The 17654-nt window shown below is 43.8% G+C and overlaps 1 protein-coding gene across 9 annotated transcripts in view; it reads right to left on the bottom strand.

The window, feature by feature from the left end:
• Window positions 1-17654, bottom strand: part of ABLIM1 (actin binding LIM protein 1) — a 265485-nt gene that overhangs the window by 77844 nt on the left and 169987 nt on the right. For all 9 annotated transcript variants that reach the window (XM_037804327.1, XM_037804331.1, XM_037804333.1 and 6 more), the window contains 2 exons: window positions 14330-14456; window positions 12801-12894 (listed from right to left, as the gene is read on the bottom strand). In XM_037804327.1, the coding sequence (XP_037660255.1) occupies window positions 12801-12894; window positions 14330-14456 (221 nt within the window). The remainder of the gene's footprint in view (window positions 1-12800; window positions 12895-14329; window positions 14457-17654) is intronic.

Here is a 17654-nt window from a genome sequence, read left to right as displayed (position 1 = left end):
CTCATGCTTTTAAGTTTCTTTCTTGGATTTGAGATGATGGCAAAAGTGTACAACTGAACACAGTTATCAAACAGCTGACAGCGTGCTCTCCCGGGTCACTGATTTTGAGGCACATATTATGGAGTCCCTTATGTAAAAGTGTAATTAAACTGAGTTCGATTTTATTTTCATTATCATTTGTAACTTCAGAATTTGTATATTACTCTGTAGTAGTTTTTGAGGGTAATATGGTTAAAAAAAAAAAAAGACTGCATATCAAGTTTCTTTGATTTATATTTTTGGCCTGCATTTTGTAGTTGTGCTCTCTAACTGCAGCAAAAAATTACTGAATACCTACAATGTTCCAGGCACTGTACACATATCACATCATTTTCAACTAAACCAAACCTGTGGAAATCCCAGCTGAATCAGTGACAGAAGGTGCAGCCACAGGCTTTTCATGTATCTGAACCCAGAGAAGGTGCCAGAAGCCTTCCGTGATAACAGCACTTTTTTTAAGTACCCCTTTCTTAGGACTATGGCAAGATTCTGTAAAAACTCTTGTCATTTTTAACAAGAGTAAGACTGTTTAAGGAAACTTCATGGAGATTATTTGCCCTAAGTTTCAGCTAATAAAAAGATCCCTGTGCATGTGTGTGGCATCTTTTTAAGGTGGTTTGGAAATAATCTCAAACATTGTGGAAGAAATGTAAGGTAGTCAACAAGAAAACTGTGCTTCTAAAATGAAGAGGAAGCGAATGGAGAACACATGATAACGATAGGGATTAACCAATTTTCTAGTGCATTTTTCTTCTACAGTGTGCTTTCACAACATCCTCTAGAGCCAGGTTTCTTCAGGCTTGATCTGGAACCTCCTGCGCTGGGGCCACCCAGAGCAGGGTGGCGTGTCAACACGCAGGTGCCTTGACCTGGACGCCCTGCATCAGAATCTCAGGAGTGCAGCCTGGGAATCTGTACTATAACAAGATACCCAGGTGAATCTCATGCACGGTGGTTTTAGAACTCCAGCACTGGACTGTAAGAGTTTGGTGATCAGGGATTCTATCTTTTACTTCTGTATTCCCAGCACCAGAGTGCTTAGAAGTTAGTCAACTATTTGTCAGAGTTGTGAAGAAGTCCCTCCTTACAGAAGAAAAAGGGATTTGCTTGGGAGGATGAAAATGTTCTAAAATTGGACTGTGGAGATGGTTGCACAATTCTGCTAATTCATTAAAGATAATTAAATTGTATACTTAAAATGGGTGAATTTTCGGTACGTCAATTATACCTCAATAAACCTGTTATGAAAAATCAAAGGGGATAGTTGGTTAAAAGCTGTTCTTGAAGGCACTAAGTTCTAAGCCTCTGATTCAAGGAGCAGATACAGAAGCCTCTCTCTTACAGTCCACAGGCACTAAGAGACATCTTCATCATCATCCTAAATGCTGATGCATGTCCTGCCTGGGCAAATATGCTGGCACCATAAAGAACAATTAAACAGAGTAGCACTAGTCCTCCAAAACTTTATATTTAAACAGATTATCCTTAGGTGGATGCAATAAGACACATTAACAGTCAAGGAAAATGGCGCATGTGAGTGAAAGGCACAGGTATTTAGTAGGGTGAAGGATTTATGCCCAAAGAATATGTGAAATCTTTAATGTTTTTGGTTAAAAACTCAAAATGGGAAAAATAATCATTCATCAACACATCTTTAGCAGTTGCTAGATGCCTGGTAAAAAGTATGGAAAATACCAGTGAAACAATGGAAGACTGAATTTATGGGCATAAATTTATGTGGACATCTACAGTTAAGTGCTTTAAGAAACCGCAACATAACTGTTAACTTATACATCTGAAATAATCACATACATCCACATCAGAGAGTAAAAAGATAGGGGCGAGAGTGGCTCACTCATTCAGACAGGAAACCGTAAACTCATTCAAAATATTGGGCATTTACAAAACCTGTTTCTTCATTTATAAATGGAGGAAATAAAAAAAATATTTCTTGGGGGCATGTATGTTAGGCACTGCCCCAGACGATTCATTTACTGTCTGATTTAAGCCTAATCACATCAAGTTAAATATTATCCACGTTTTACAGCTGAGGATGCTGAGCTCAGAGTCTAAGCAACTTGTGGCTAGTGGAATCAAATTCCAGCGTGTGGGGTACTGTCAGTTCTTTCTAATAACCACCCTTCCATCCCTCTCTTCTTACTCATTAAGGGCACATCTGGTTCCAAAATTCCAGATTCTACTTATGCTCCCAAGATGCCTAAAGCTTTGAGTTTTGCTACAGCACCATTAAAAAAGACAGTTTACAGACAGTTTTCATTTGCAAGTCCAGTCCAAAACTTGTCTTTTTGGGGAGAAGTTACTGCATCGGTTCACTTCCACCAGGCTGGATGAGCACCAGCCCCAACCCTCACTCCTCCGGACTAGCTGGCAAACTATCAGCAGGTCCATCTGCTGGAATTGGCACAGCATTGCCCACAAGATGGGAAGCCGTGAGGTCCAGGAAGCAAGCCCGTTCAGGTGTAAAACCAGAGGAAGAGGAAGGCTGTTCCTGCCAGGTTGCTGCCTGCGCCCAGGGGACCAGATGCCCCCGTGTCCCCTGGAGCCCTCATTGCCTCCTGGACCTTGTAGCATGAGGCTCCTCTGTACTTGAGAAAGCTAAGCCCAGAACAGAAGCTGTCCTGGTGAGAGAGACCTTTGGATGGTGCCTTTTTTCAGTGCATGCCCCTAAGCTCACTGAAAGAGACCAAGTGGACCAAAGCCCAAGGACAAAACAGAGTTGACGGAGCTTGAGACAACACCCTTGTCTGAGTTGTCATGGACCCAGAAACTAGAGAAGACTGTTGAAGTCCAAAGGCTAGTTATGGTGTGTTCTAGACGGACAGCCCAGATCCCAGGAGAAAGGCTGGTTCTGCATGCAGAAAGCCATCTGTCTCGCCATCCACCATCAGCCAGGTGGGCAGATCCAAATGGAAGGCAACATTTCTGATAAGGAGAATGTTTCAGATGGAGAATGGGTCCAGGTAAGCCCAAAAAGCCAGCTTCCCTTATAATTAAAAAGAACCAGCCTGTCTCCAAACGCCAACCCCCGGCTTCCCCACATTGCAACACGGCTGCGGGTCTTTCAGCCGGCTTACTCACTCATTTCAGAATGCAGACTCCCATTTTCACCAAGTGTACAGCCCCTGTGGTTCTAGCAGACCTTGTCCAGCTGGTGCATCACTGAAACCGGTATTCTGGGTCACCTTCTGGTTTTTATCTAGCATTTTTCACAGAGGTGTTATTTTGCCCTGTCTCACTTAGCCGCCATCTTAGGTTCTCCCCTTATAATTAAACTAAAATAATGCAAGTCTATAAAGGAAATTTATTTTTAATTTTTAAAATTAAACTACTTACTAAAAGGATATGAAGTAAAAAATTATACATTATTACAAGTGTGCATTTAAATCAAACAGTAAAATCAAATCACCCATGTTTTAAATCAAACTAAGGCAGGAAAAAAGTGAGCAAGACTCCAGTAACAACAGCAAACAGAATCAATTGCTCTGTTTCACCTATCTGTACCTACCCATACCTCAAGACCCAAGGGCAACTTCTTTTCTGATAATTGACAAGGATCTCTTTCAAACTCAGGGCATTTACTCCCGTGAGCCTCTTACTTGACCCTCATATTGCTGTGGGTTCTGAGTTATCTTTGCATACTGCGATACACACTGTCAAAGACTAAATTCTTTTTCTGCTCCACAAAAAGAAAGACATGAAAATTACCTTGGAATCCATCACGTAGAAAAAGGAGCAGAATTACCTCCTTGATGTTTATAGTAGTAAAAGATGCTAACAGTGCTGAGGGTGGGTGAGGGCGGGGTGGGGAACAGCAGGAAGGGGAGTGTTGCAGTTTGCTAATGCTGCCGGAATGCAAAAACACCAGAGATGGATTGGCTTTTACAAAGGGTGTTTATTTGGTTACACAGTTACAGTATTCAGGCTATAAAGTGTCTAAGATAACACATCAGCAATCAGGTACCTTCACTGGAGGATGGCCAATGGCGTCTGGAAAACCTGTTAGCTGGGAAAGCACATGGCTGACATCTGCTCCAAGTTCTGGTTTCAAAATGGCTTTCTTCCGGGACGTTCCTCTCTAGGCCACAGCTCCTCTTCAAAATGTCACTCTCAGTTGCTCTTGGGGCATTTGTCCTCTGTTAACTTCTCTGGAGCAAGAGTCTGCTTTCAATGGCCATCTTCAAACTGTCTCTTATCTGCAGCTCCTGTGCGTTCTTCAAAGTGTCCCTCTTGGCTGTAGCAGCTTGCTCCTTCTGTCTAAGCTTATATAGTGCTCCAGTGATTTAATTCAGACCCACCCTCAATGGGTGCGGCAACACCTCCATGGAAATTATCCAACCAAAGGTCTTGTCCACAGTTGATTGAATCACATCTCCATGAAAACACCCAAAGGATTCCAAAATCTAATCAACACTACTATGTCTGCCCACCCAAGATTGCATCAGAGATAACGGCCTTTTGGGGGACATAATACTTCGAACTGGCACAGGGAGGGTAGGTGCTCTGGGTTTACAACAAAGCAGACATATGAGCCTTTCTGAGGCCCAGGATGTGTTGGGTTTTGGAGAGTAGAAAGAAATCTTATGGGTCATCACTTGTGTGCCCAGAACAGTGGCCAGACCAGGAGATTCATCGCTTCACTATGCTAGGGGGAGAACTTGCCTAGGCTGTTGGATCCTAGCCATTTCTATAGCTTGAAACCAGCACTGAGCATCACCCTCAGACTCTGAAGAGGCTGAAATAGCCCTGGGCACTCATGAGCCCTAGGGATCACCTGGACACCCAACAGGAAATAGTTTTAGACTTGGACACCCTATCACTTTGGTAAATGCATGTCTCATCTCTCTAAATCAAGTCCTAAATCTTACATTTTCTTTCATAGTTCCCAGAGTTGGGCCATGTTGGGAATCAAATTATGTCCCCCACAAAAGGAATTCAGATCCCAGCCCCTGGTCCTGTGGGTGTGAACCCATTTGTAAATGGGACCTTCTAGATGTAATTAGATAGGGTGCCCAAACTGAATGAGGGTGGTCCTTAATCCAATATGACAAATGTCCTTCTAAGCAAAAGAAATTGGACACAGAGAAAGAAGTCATGGGGAGCAGCCAGAAATTGGAAGTCAACAGAGCCCAGAGGAGAAAAGAGAAGATGCTGCCATGTGCATTGCCATGTGAGATAAAAGCCAGGAACACCAAAGATGGCTGGCCAGAAAGATACTGACCCTGGGAGGAAGCAAGCCTTCCAGCTTCTGTAACTGTGAGCCAATGAATCCCTGTTGTTAAGCCAACCCATTGTACAGTATTTGATTTACCAGCCGGGAACCTAAAACAGGTTGACAGATGTGTTCAATCATACTCCTTGATCTCTCTCAAAGAGCTGCACTCTACCTGTCGATTCTATAGTTCTCCCCTCACACATCTGACCAGCAACAAGCTAAACTCTTTGAAGTTAGATAACACCAAAAAACAAAACATTTTTTTAACTCAAGAGAAACACAAATTCTTTTCAAATTGCCATTTCCAGATAAGGAAGCCCTTTCATTTGTGCTAACAGGAAATGGAGTGATTTTTCTATAAATATTGAATCTTTACTGCTTGTGAACAGAGTCTTCTGTTGCCCAGGTAACACATTTCCTCTGTCATTAATGTAGAAGAAAGTGGATAACTTGGGTGAATATCTCAGACAGACTTTCCTCAAAGCATTTATTGTGTCATGTGCTTATGCCCTACTGGGCCAATTCCCAATCTGTTAATGATGGAGGGCATGATATATTAACACCAAGTTAACTCACAAATAAGATGTTACAACCAACACATCATAACCCATAGGTTGAATTTAAACTTGAGTTTGCTTTCCACCAATGGGAAGATTTTACATTCATCACGTCACATTCTATGATCAAGGGTACCTGATCTGTGTGATGGCAGCTGGAGGCCACACAAGCAAACAAAAGTTTAAATCCCCAGACAGGGAAAGAGCCTAGCATAGGATCCTGCACACATTTACTGACCTGGATCTTCATTCTTGACCTTTACTCATTGTTCTCAAAGATAGTAAACTAAGCTGTCAAAGACTGGAAGAGAGAAGAAGATAGAGGAGAGGGAATAAACCTAGTATCTAATCATGCAGGGAATTGGCAAGGCTTTTTGTTTGTTTTTTTTAATCCTGCAGCCCAGTGAAGTAGAGATTAGTGTTCTCATTTTACAGACGAGGAGACAGAATAACTGAGGTTAGTTGCTCAGAGTCATGAAGCTGGTAAAATCATAGTACAGGATTCAAATTCAGGTTTTCTCAACTCTGTATCACCTTGTATATCTTTGCACACACACACACACACACACATATCTTAATTGATTTATAGTTCACACACATAAAATTCACTTTTTAAATTATACACTGAAGTGGTGTTTACTATATTCACAAAGTTGTGCAGCTATCACTACTGTCTAATTCCAGAACATTTTCATCACTTCCAAAAGACTCTCCAGACTCATTAGCAGTCACTCTCCATTTCCCTGCCAACCATGAATTTACTTTTGTTCTCTATGGATTTATCTGTGCTGGACATTTCATAGAAATAGAATTATACAATATGTAGTCTTTTGTGATTGGCTTCTTTCACTTAGCATAATGTTTTCAGGGTTCATCCATGCTGTAGCATGTATCAGTACACCATTCCTTTACATGGCTATGTAATATTCCATTGCATGGATATACCACATTTTACATAACTTATATTTTAAAATGTAGCTTTTGCTCCGGTTGATTGTCACGCAATGGTTTGAAATTAGGAAAAGGTGAAGGGTGTCTCTGTGTTGGTCCTGCTTAATAGGACCTTCCTGACTATCCATTGAGCTATGAAGAGCCCTGGACTAGAGCTCTCTGTGTCAAACAGGTGTTCATGAACCTGAGACAGCATTGCTGATCCACAATATTCTCCAAGGGCCATGCCAGATGCCCTTGTGGAGCCTACAGCTGATTAAAGGAGACAAGATGCTATGAGGTACGACCCCATGGAAATATGACAGAATATGAGCAGGGTTGTTGGTGACATTCTACACTGGTGAAAAGTAAACCAAACAAGCAGCAAATGTTTATTGTCCTGAAAATAGGCATAACAGGGCCACTAATGAAACAGACTTTCTCCGATGCACCAGGAATGTAAATTTTGGTCCTTTAGCAAGTTATTCTGGGAGCTCAATTAATTATCTGTCTTCTGTAATCATTATCCCCAGGTAGAGCATGAATCTCTCCCTCTCCCTCCCTCTCTCCCTCTCTCCCTCCCCTTCCCCTTCTCCCTCTCTCTGTGTGTGTCTGTCTGTCCCCATCCTCTGGAAATCAAGATACCTGGGATCAAGAAACCTTTTTCTTTTACTTATTGGCCCCAGAGACTCAGGTGCTCAGAAGCATCATCGGTACACTGAGGTCAGTCGGAACTGCCTTGACCACTTTAGAGGTCTACTGTGAGAATTAAATATTTGAGAGATCACTTGCAAATATTAAAAATATCCAAAGTCAAGATATTACAGTGGTTCACTGTGTACTGGGACATGGACTATTTCAACAGATACTACTGAGAAACTTGATTCTTTTCTTTTTCCTGATCCTCAAAAATATCCGGGGCCACAATTAAGTGGAAAAAGACATAAATTCCTCCAAGCACAGTGAGAATGAGAAGAATGCAATTAGTTTCTGTGTAAACATGGGTTATTATTCTTGCCTTGTGTGTGTGACACACATACAAGATAAGAAAGGGGGAAGTTGGCATTTCACCCTGTCCTTTACAAATTATACCTTCAATGGTGACAAAAAGATTATATGTCATGCAAATGCCATGGGATAACCTATGTTTTCTCTTACTAGACAATAGGTTGGCCCAAAATAAGACCTACTCACTGCCTATGACTATTACAACATAACATGGCTTCAAATATCCACACCAAAAGGAAAGGGACAAGGGCCTCCAGCTAATTAAGTGAATAAGTTTCACAGGGTTTGTCCTAAACATAACATTTGTCCCTGGGTTTTGGGGAAAGACAGTTTTTTAAGCAATCAAAAAGGAAAACAAAAGCGAAGCCACCAGTTTTTAATCCCTTAGAGAATCAAGGAAAAGGATTTGGCTGACTCATGTTGTGATTCCATTTCCCACACTCCAGGAGTTCAGCTGGAGGTGTCTAAAGCAGGGCTAAATCCTGCCCTTTAATTCTCTGTTTCAACTTAGCAGATAAAGACTGGACAGGGTTGCCTGTGTATATGAATTGGAGGGGCATTAAAGGCAGTCAAGAAGCTGGCTTGGGCTTCATTTACCAGGGCCTCCTGACCGCGTGTGATCCATAGGCTGCTGCAGACTGTCAGCGTTCCTCCCCAGCAGCGAAAATGGCACAGTAAGTACCACGCTGCATAAAGACACACTGCCAGCCCTCCTGGAGAGACAGCACGCAGGAGGGTTGATTTTCTGGTAACAGGGATGTGAGGAAGACAGAAAGGGAAAGCCAGGAGATAAGAGAAAGAAAAGCAGAGCTCGCCTTCCTCCACTGCCATAAAATGCAGACAATTCAAACTTTCCTTTGCCCTTGAGAAAAGAGCCATCGAGGAGTGCTCCAACAGGCAGTCAAGCAGATGTCTGCTGGGTGGGTGGGGTGGGGGGTGGCGGGCAGGGGACCCTGGGGTGCACTGGGATGACAGCACTTGTCTTGAATGAATCAGTGGCGCTTTCAGTAAACAGGGACAGCCCCTGGGGGCCAGTGCATTGTGCAAAGGAAGACAAAAGACAAACAGAAAGTACAGCCCACCCTTAGTCTGCCCCTATGTGGAAACTAGGGGAAGGGAATGCTGGACACCCATTTTCCTTTACCCTCCAGACTTCTGTTTTCTGTTTGACATTTGACTTTTTTTTCTGTGCTGCCTTCATCTGGGAACTATTTTGTTAGCGTTGATGATAAATAACAAACTCTTGCCTTCTGTTTTCTTTTTTCCTGAAGTTGGCAAGTAACAACCTGTACCCCAGCAAGGAGGTTTGCCGGAGTAAAGGGTCTCCCAGGACTGTCCACCAAAGATGAAAGGAACTTCATACCAAATTCACACGTCCACTGACACCTGTGACCTAGGCCCGAAGTCCCTTGCAGCTTCCTGTTACGTTTGGCTGCTAAAGCACAGCCCAAGAAAGGCTGTTTCAGACAAGAGTTTAGAGATGGGCTGGAAAGAGGAGGCACTCAGAAAACTCAAGCATCTCACACTAAATTGCTTCTGGATTCCTTAATTTGGAGGCAGGTTGCAAACATCTTCAGAACTCTCCTGAATTTATAGGTTAATTAACATAAGTTTTAAAAGATGTACCACTTATGGCAAGATCTACCTTTAAAAAAGAGAAAGAGAGAATCTTGCTGTAGGAAACAAAATGAAAGCAAGTAAAGATAAATAGGGCTACAATTTGAAGGCATATCATATGCTGAGTGCTACATGCTGGTTTCCAGAAAAATATCTCTAAAGAAAGAACAGCTGACACTGACACTTAAATCTATGGCATGAGAGTCACAGAACTTAGATTCATAGAACCTTGAGACTAGGAGTCAAGCAGTTCAACTCCTGGCTTGGGAAAAACAAGGTTTGAAAAAGTTCAGAGGCGTGCCCAAGTTCACACAGCTGGTGAGGTCTGAAGCCAAGAGTAGATCCCCAATTCCCTATCACCCGGAGTCCCTTTTAACTAAACCAAACCACATGGTTCTCAGACCCTCCCTTGCCCCGTCAAGCTGAAGTGATGTGTAGGCTTTATGACCATGGAGGATTAACAGAGAAAGAGAATTTTAGAGCAGAACAGCAGCTCAGAGGTCTGTGCCAGTGCCTTCACCTATGACATGAAGACAGTCCCAAAGAACCAGAATGACCGGCCTAAAATTACTCAGGGATTCAAGTCAGCTGAGTGGGGAGCAGTTGGATCATTGCCCGGGCCCTTTCTCCAGCTCCAAGCTCCCTCAGGGGCCCAGTGGCGTCTCAGGGGGAACCGCACCCAGACAAGAGGCCTGCCAGTGCTGACGGAGCATTAAACACACACGAGGCCAGAGCATCAGCCCTCGCCTGGGTCGGGACAACACGTGTAATCTACACAGGTTTACAATTTCTCCTCACTTTCATTTTGGAGGTTGCATTGCTGTCCCCTACAGAATCACTGAGCAGGCAGCTTTGTAATAGCTGCTATGAACAAAATCAATCAGGAAACAAACAAACAAACAAAGATCCCAACATTTATAACCAACCCTCTATCACAATGTTTTGTCCACAATTGGGTCAGAGAACGCAAGGCAAGGGGAGAAGGATGGCATGTGGGAGGCCAGTACTAGTTCACATTGGTAACTGAGCCAAACTGACTTGCAAGCTGTCATATGTCAGCATGATCACTAGGCAGGACACATTTTTCTAGCTCACACTCCCATCTGCAGAGGACAACACACCCGTTGGGTGGATCCTAAATCTAAGATTGAACATGGTGCAAACTACTCCCAGAACCACCCAACTCTGAAACCATTATACAGAAAGCCCCAAGCCTTGAACCTAACAAAACTGCCTTCCCTGAAGCCTGAAGCCAATTTGGTAAGAGGCCTTTGCAGCCACAGTGAATGATGAAATCCATGGGGTACAGGGGAAAAAAACAGAATGGGCAGAAGTTTCTTCAAAAAGGCATGTTCTTGGATCTAGTTTTATTTTTGGGATTCCTTAATACAGACGTTGAACTAAATCTGAAAGTAATCAAAACCCATACTCCCCCTAGTCCTTTTGTCTCCTCAAATCTGACTGTACTTGCACGTGCAGGCAGAGGACAGCTGCTTCATGGTGTGCCTTCTGCAAACATGGTGGTTTCAAATGGGGGGACTGTGTTCAGTGTCTCCCCACTTTTCTTCCTATAGCTGAAACAAAGGGTTCTGGTGTTTTTATTGTTGTCTTAAATGGAATTTCCCAATTGCTCCTCACTCAACAGGCCTATTTCAGTCCTACCCAGCAGAATCAAGCTTGGGAATCCCAAGGGAAATGCTGTTGCAGCCACACTCAGGCCTCCTGACAGGAGCTCTCTTGGGATGTGGGGAAGAGTGTGGGCACATTCCAGAGAGAGGCGGGAGACCGTTGACCAACTCAGACCTAGGCTGCCCTTTGGACAGATCACACCCACCTTCTCCAACAGTTTTCCCAAGGTTGTGCTTCTCCCTGGGCCACAACCCTAACTCTGAAGCAGACTTGGCAGACCAGGAAAGCTTTCTTGGAAAAGCCAGGAAAATGTCTCCTCCCACCCTAACGTGTGTGTGGAGGGGATGGGGTTCACCTCTCAGGTTTGACTCCAACCAGCCTCCACAGTTTTGGGCCTAGAGTTTTGCAATTGTCTCCCACTGTTCTGCCTGTCTCCACTCTCACCTTCTCCCCCTCCACTCCCCACCCAGCAAGCGATGCAATCACTTCAATGGTTTCCCACCACTCTTAGAATAAAACCCAGACTCCTGACTGACTTTTGAGGCTCTCGCCCTGACCTACTACTCCGGCATAGTCTCTCATACCCCATCTCGGCCGACTGGCTTTTTCTTGTGTTTCTTGCATGTGCTGTGCTTGTCATCACTTGTGAGTCTCTACAGGTGCTGTTCCCTCTTTCTAGAATACTCTTCCCCTGGCTAAGAGGCAACTGACATTTGACAACAATGACTTCGGTATCTACCAATCGCAGTTTGCTGCATTTCCCTAGCACAGAGCCAATGCCGGCTCCTCTGCATCTCGTGGAAAGAGAGGCATGCAGAGCTTGCTATGGGATCAGTAGGTTCTCAAGCTGGACCTTTGCTGTGAAGTTCCGCGGAAGAGAGCGCCGCCCAGAAATATCTCTGTTGGCCTCTAGGGTTTACTTCCAGTCTCTAAAACACACCCTGCTGGGAAGTCTGGACATGGTTCCGGGGACACCAGTGACCTCCTGTCCAAAGAAGTGATGTGACGAGCGGCACGGGCAGCCAGCCGTGGTCCCAGCGACTGGGTTTCCTAGTCTGCCTCTGCTAGTACCCGTCCTCCTCCCTGAAACATGGGACGTGGTTGTGCCATTTACTTTTTCAGCTGGCATTGGTTAACACCTGCACAGGTCTGTGAGAAGCTGGGTGGCAACTCCTGCTGAACTCTGGCCCCATAATTCCCCGCAAGGGGCCTCCAACTCCAGAGCAACTGCTCAGCCCAGAGGCAGAGCGGGCGCGGCCACCGCTGAGAAAGCAGGAAGAGAGCGCTCAGGTGTGAGGCAGACACACCTGAACTTCACAGGCGGCGGCTGAGCCTGAGTTGCAGGGAGTTCTGGGTCACACAGGATGTGGTTTTCTAGGGGTGGGGGAGGCGGCACTTTTACCTTCCACCGCCCGTTCTCTCCTTAGCTTCAGTTCCGGGCCTCTGTTCCCTGAGTCTGTACGTACACAAGTTTAGTACACACACACACACACAGCTCTATCACCGCTTTCCATGTTCTCTTTTCTAACTGCTGAAAATAAAAACAGTCTAACAGAAACTTTCTACGTAATTCCCAATTCCCAATATGCCCTTTCTCTTTCTTTTTACTTTCTTCACATGAGCATTTGGTAGAAATTCAGTACAACCCATTAATTCTCCAAAACAGTTGTTACCTGCAACCACTTTCCTCCATAGATGAGACAAAAGATGGAAAAGAGGCTCTTATGTGCTTCGGAGACCTCTGAGGAATATGAAGGTAGCTTTGAGGGGAGCCATCTGCTACTCACCTCCAGGACTTTGCCTGTGATAAACTGGTGACACGCTTCGCATTTCACCCCAAACAGCCCCTGGTAATCCTTTTCGCAATATGGAGCGCCGTCCCTGCAAGGCAAAGGCACCTTCAGCTCTGGAGAGGAGGAGGCCGAGGGTGGGGAAGATGCAGAGACCACCCTTCTCTGCTCCTCACAAAGGGAGGAGAACAGGCTTCCCACCACCCAGCACCAACATGCCTCATGACATGGTCAGACAAGACCAAACCCACGAGACGGAAGGATCCAGGGAGAACGCTGAGGTTCCCGAGTCACACACAAGCCACAGCTCAGTTGCTTCACAATTCCCCTTGCTGATCAGATCTAACAGGCAGAAAACAGGCACCATCCTCGTTTACCACAGCACAGAGGTCTGGCCCCGTGCGCCTCTCCCTCAGAGGAGGCCCACACACCTGCTCCAGCTCATCTTGCACTCACTCCCCAGACCAGAGCTTCTCAGCAGCGCTGAGACCTCCATCTCCCCGGCTCTCACGAGGCCCGAGGGCCCAGGGCCTTCTCCTCCCGCCTCGGCAACTCCTCCAAGCACCTCAGCATAGAGTAAAAATACTCCCCTTCCATGTCTGCGTTTGCATGGAAAAGTTAAAAAGCACCCGTCTAGACAGCCGAGCTACCTGCTGCTGCACCACCTTCGATGTTGGTCTAGAAGCTGGGCACTTCTGTCTTCCCACTTGGGTGCATCTGAGTCACTTGGGGAGCTTTTTTTTCCTCTTTCTAATACAGGTGTTTCAGCTACACCCTGGACCTGTAGAACTAGACTTTCTAGGGGGTGGGACTCAAGCTACTTCTTTGTTTCACTTTATTTTCAAATTAAATTCATTTAATTTTCTTTTTGTATAGGTGATAAAATCACCTTGTTGGGAACAATTTTTTTAAAGTATAAAAAGGTATATGGTGGACAATTTTCCCTGCCACCTGACACCCCTTCCTCATTCCTTCCTTCTCCACCCAAAAGACAGCCACTGGACCTGGCTTCTCTAGGCTACACTTACATTTAAAACTTCATAGACCCTCCAGATACTCTCCACAAAGGTAAGACTCAAGCCTGATCCCATTCCCTGGCAGGCTGCATCTACTATTTATAACATGGTCAGGGTCTACAGAGGCCCAGTGTGTGTGCTGGGGGTCTATAAATATGTGGGAGACCTGGGAGGAGGAAAAAGGCTTACCAGCCCCAAAATAAGAAAAAAGAGCAAACTGAAATTACCAACTGCTTAACTGGCTACAACATGTAGCATAATATTATGTTATCTTTGTTAATTGTTAAATTTAGGCCTCTGTGAACATTTCATTAAATTTATAATAGCCAAATTATTTCAAATACAGAAGAATAAAATTCTTTTCAAAAGTTTTACAGCAACAAGTTCATATTGATCTGTGGGCTGTATCTCTGCCTGTGGGATGGCGGAGGGTGGGGTCCTGAGAGCAGAGCTCCCACCAATCCCAGCCCGGCCCCAGCGAAGGCCGCACCCAAGGCCGCAGTGTCTTACTTGCTGATGTACTCCCCGGTGAGGACCTTCCCGCAGGACTTGCATTTAAAGCACCCCAAGTGCCACTGCTTATCCAGTGCGAGCAGCGCCTGTCCGTTCTTGATATCTCTTCCGCAGCCAGCACAGTCTGGAAAAGAGCAGCAGCCAGCAGTTACTACACGTTTGCATGAAGGCCAACTCTGAACCCCAGTGTGCACCTATTAACACACTCAACAAATATTTACTCCAGCACCATTTCATACCAGTTTCTCTCCCAGCACAAAATCTTTCCCAGCAAAGTTACATAGCCCCCATCTGCACATCGCATGGAAGCTTCATGGATCCCGGTGGAACCAAGGGAACGGATGTCCTCCACTCACTTATGTCCTTGGGGACTATTTAAATATCCTCTGAGCTCCAGCTGGCCTCAGGAATACTTAATTATAGTGCCTTCCCTGGCTGTGGCTTTAAGAAAGGTCTCCTGGACCTTTGTTAAGTGATCCCTCATGTGCATAGCTAAGCCCCTCTGTCGGAGGTCTCACTTAACACCATATATATGATTCCTGAAACACTGCCCATAAATCTCACTTTTGTAAATGGGACTTTACTTCCTTGTCAACCTAAACCAGCCTTTCAAAGATCTGTGATCATCAACCAAGTGACTCCTACTTCCTTGGCTTTAAATTCAACTCAAGCGGTCTCTTGAAAGCAGTTAAACAAGAAAGTACTGCTTCATGATAAAGAGCGTGGGCTCTGCAATTCCACTGCCAGGCCCTAAATCCCAGCTCAACTCCTTGTGGATTAGCCTTGGGACCCTGGCAAGTTCCCTCCTCTTTCTGAGTCCTGGTCTTCTCAAATGGAAACCACTCTCAAGCCTCCAGATGAGGATTTGGTAGAATAATGGATTTAGCACTGCGGTTGGCACATTGGAAGTGGCCCTCTAAACATTTGCTGTTATTATAATTGCATGATTACAATTTTTCTGATTATTGAATACTTTATTGTGTTAGGGAAGTTGTGCATTTAAAAGAAACCAAAAGATTGTAAACCGGTACCATCTTTTTTGGAAAGCAATTTGACATCTCCAAATATTTAAAATCGATGCTCCTGACTGATGGTAAAAACATCCACAGAATGAAGCCAGGGCCAGAGCAGGCCGGGCAGCATGCAAAAGTAGCCAAACACACCCCCTTCTGCTGGACTCCATGATTGCCACTCCTTTGCTAGTGAACCTTCTCCCCCAAACTTAGTTCTTTCTCTTCCCAGATCACTGACCTGCTCCTCTTCTTGACAACCCCCAACTAAAGCTGCTCCTCCTCCCTTGTAGCCTCCCTAAAATTATCAACACAAAACCCTGCAGAAGCCCCTTCATCCTCTGTCCCAGCAACTGCCCGCAGGTCCTCTACAGGGTGTTTACTCCTGGCTGCAGCTACCTGAAAAAGCCTAAGTTTTGTTTCTACTGGATGTGTGTTTCTGGTGGTCTTTGGCCAGTGGGAATTAACATACTTCTAGACACAGCAATTTACTGTCTAAAATTTTATTTTACAAACTAATTTACAAAAGAATGTCTGGTTATACCTATAAGTCTATTCCCTGTAGCAGTTTTTAACAACAAAAACTGAAAAGAGCCCAAAAGGACATTAATGAGGGAATAGTTAAATTAATTACCATCTTAGACAATAATGAACAATATGTGTGGGTAAAAAGAATGAGGTGGATTTGTGTGCTGGCATGGAAAGATGCCCAAAATAGATTAAGTTTAAAGTAAAAAGCAAGCTATAGAACAGTACACATAGCATAAGCCCATTCATAGAAATAGTAAAGAAAAGCGTGTGTGCTTGAGCACATACTTGTATATGGAAAGAACATTTCTGGGAAAAAAAAAACATAAGAAACTCTAAGGAGTCGTTCCCTCTGTGGAGAAAGACTTTACTTTTTACTTCATATCCTTTGTATTGTTTAAATTTTATTTTATTTTTTGCTATGAGAATGTATAAAAATTGAGTAAATAAAAAGTACTTATAAAGTTAAAAAGTAATCTGCTATATATAATGTTTTGAATATGGCAGATTATAATTTCTTATAGGATAGCCCATTATAAACTTTGTATTATATAGCCACAAAAAATTAAATTCTTTTAAAAGCTGGGGTTTGCATTTATCTCAACATCTCACCAAAATTTTTATAAAGGATTTCTCACATATGGTAGTTTACTATGAAGATAAGAATGGAAGACTATGATGTGTGTTTGGAAATAAAATAAAAGATAGGTCCTTAGTATGTGGACTAAGATGAATTAGAGTTTTAATCCAAGTTAAACTGAAAAATTTCTTCATTCTTCTGATTAGATAATTCCCACTAGATGGCAGCAAAGATTGAAAAGAATAAAAAGATGCTTGGTGGCAGAATTAAAATTTTTTTTTAAAGTAACATATATAAAATGAAATTTGCCATCTTGACCATTTTTAAGTGTACAATCCAGTGGCATTAACTACTTCAACAACGTTGTGCAACCATCACCACTGTATTTCCAAATTTTTTTCTCAAGAAGTTGGGGCAATAACTCCCCATTCTCCCTCTCTCCTACCATTGGTAACCTCTAATCTACTTTCTGTCTTTCTGAATTTGCTTATTCTAGATATTCCATAAGTGGAATCATACACTAATTGTTTTGTGTCTAGCTTATTTCACTCAGCATGACGTTTGCTGAGTTGTAGCGTGTATCAGAATCCCATTCCTTTTTCTGACTTAATAATATTCCATTGTATGCACACACCACACTTTGTTTATCCATTCATCTCTTGGTGGACACCTAGGTTGTTTCTACCTTTTGGCTATTGTGAATGATGCTGCTCTGAACATTGGTGTACTGGGTGACAATTTTTTAAGCAGAAAATAAACTTTAGAGACAGCTTTTCAACTCTACAAATGAAGATTGTTGAGCTCAGGGAGATCGGCAGAGTTCTTCAGTCTCCCCAGTGAGGACGAGGGAAATGGATGGTGTGGGGTGGTAGGAACATGTATTTGGAGTCAAGAAGACTTGGACGAGTTACTCTTTCTGACCCTAGTCTTTCATCTGTGGAATGCTGATAATACCCACTTCCTGGGTTGCTCTGAGGAAGAAAAGTGATCCTATATGGTAAAGTGCTTTGCATAATGCGTGAAAGGCTAGGCACATGGTAGGCATTCTAGATGGTTCCCCTTTCCTTGGCTAGGGACAGAGCTAGAACTAGAAACCAGGTTTCTTGACTCTAGGTCTTGCTCTTTACAAGCACCTTTCTGCCCAGGCATTCCAAAGCTATGAAAGAAGCTTAGACACAATTTCAGAACAATAACAGCTGCTATA

This window comes from Choloepus didactylus, chromosome 15 (assembly GCF_015220235.1).
Source record: "Choloepus didactylus isolate mChoDid1 chromosome 15, mChoDid1.pri, whole genome shotgun sequence".
In the NCBI taxonomy this organism is placed as follows: Eukaryota; Metazoa; Chordata; class Mammalia; order Pilosa; family Megalonychidae; genus Choloepus; species Choloepus didactylus.
The sequence above is the reverse complement of the archived record's forward strand: the minus strand, read 5'-3'. Positions and strand labels throughout refer to the sequence as shown.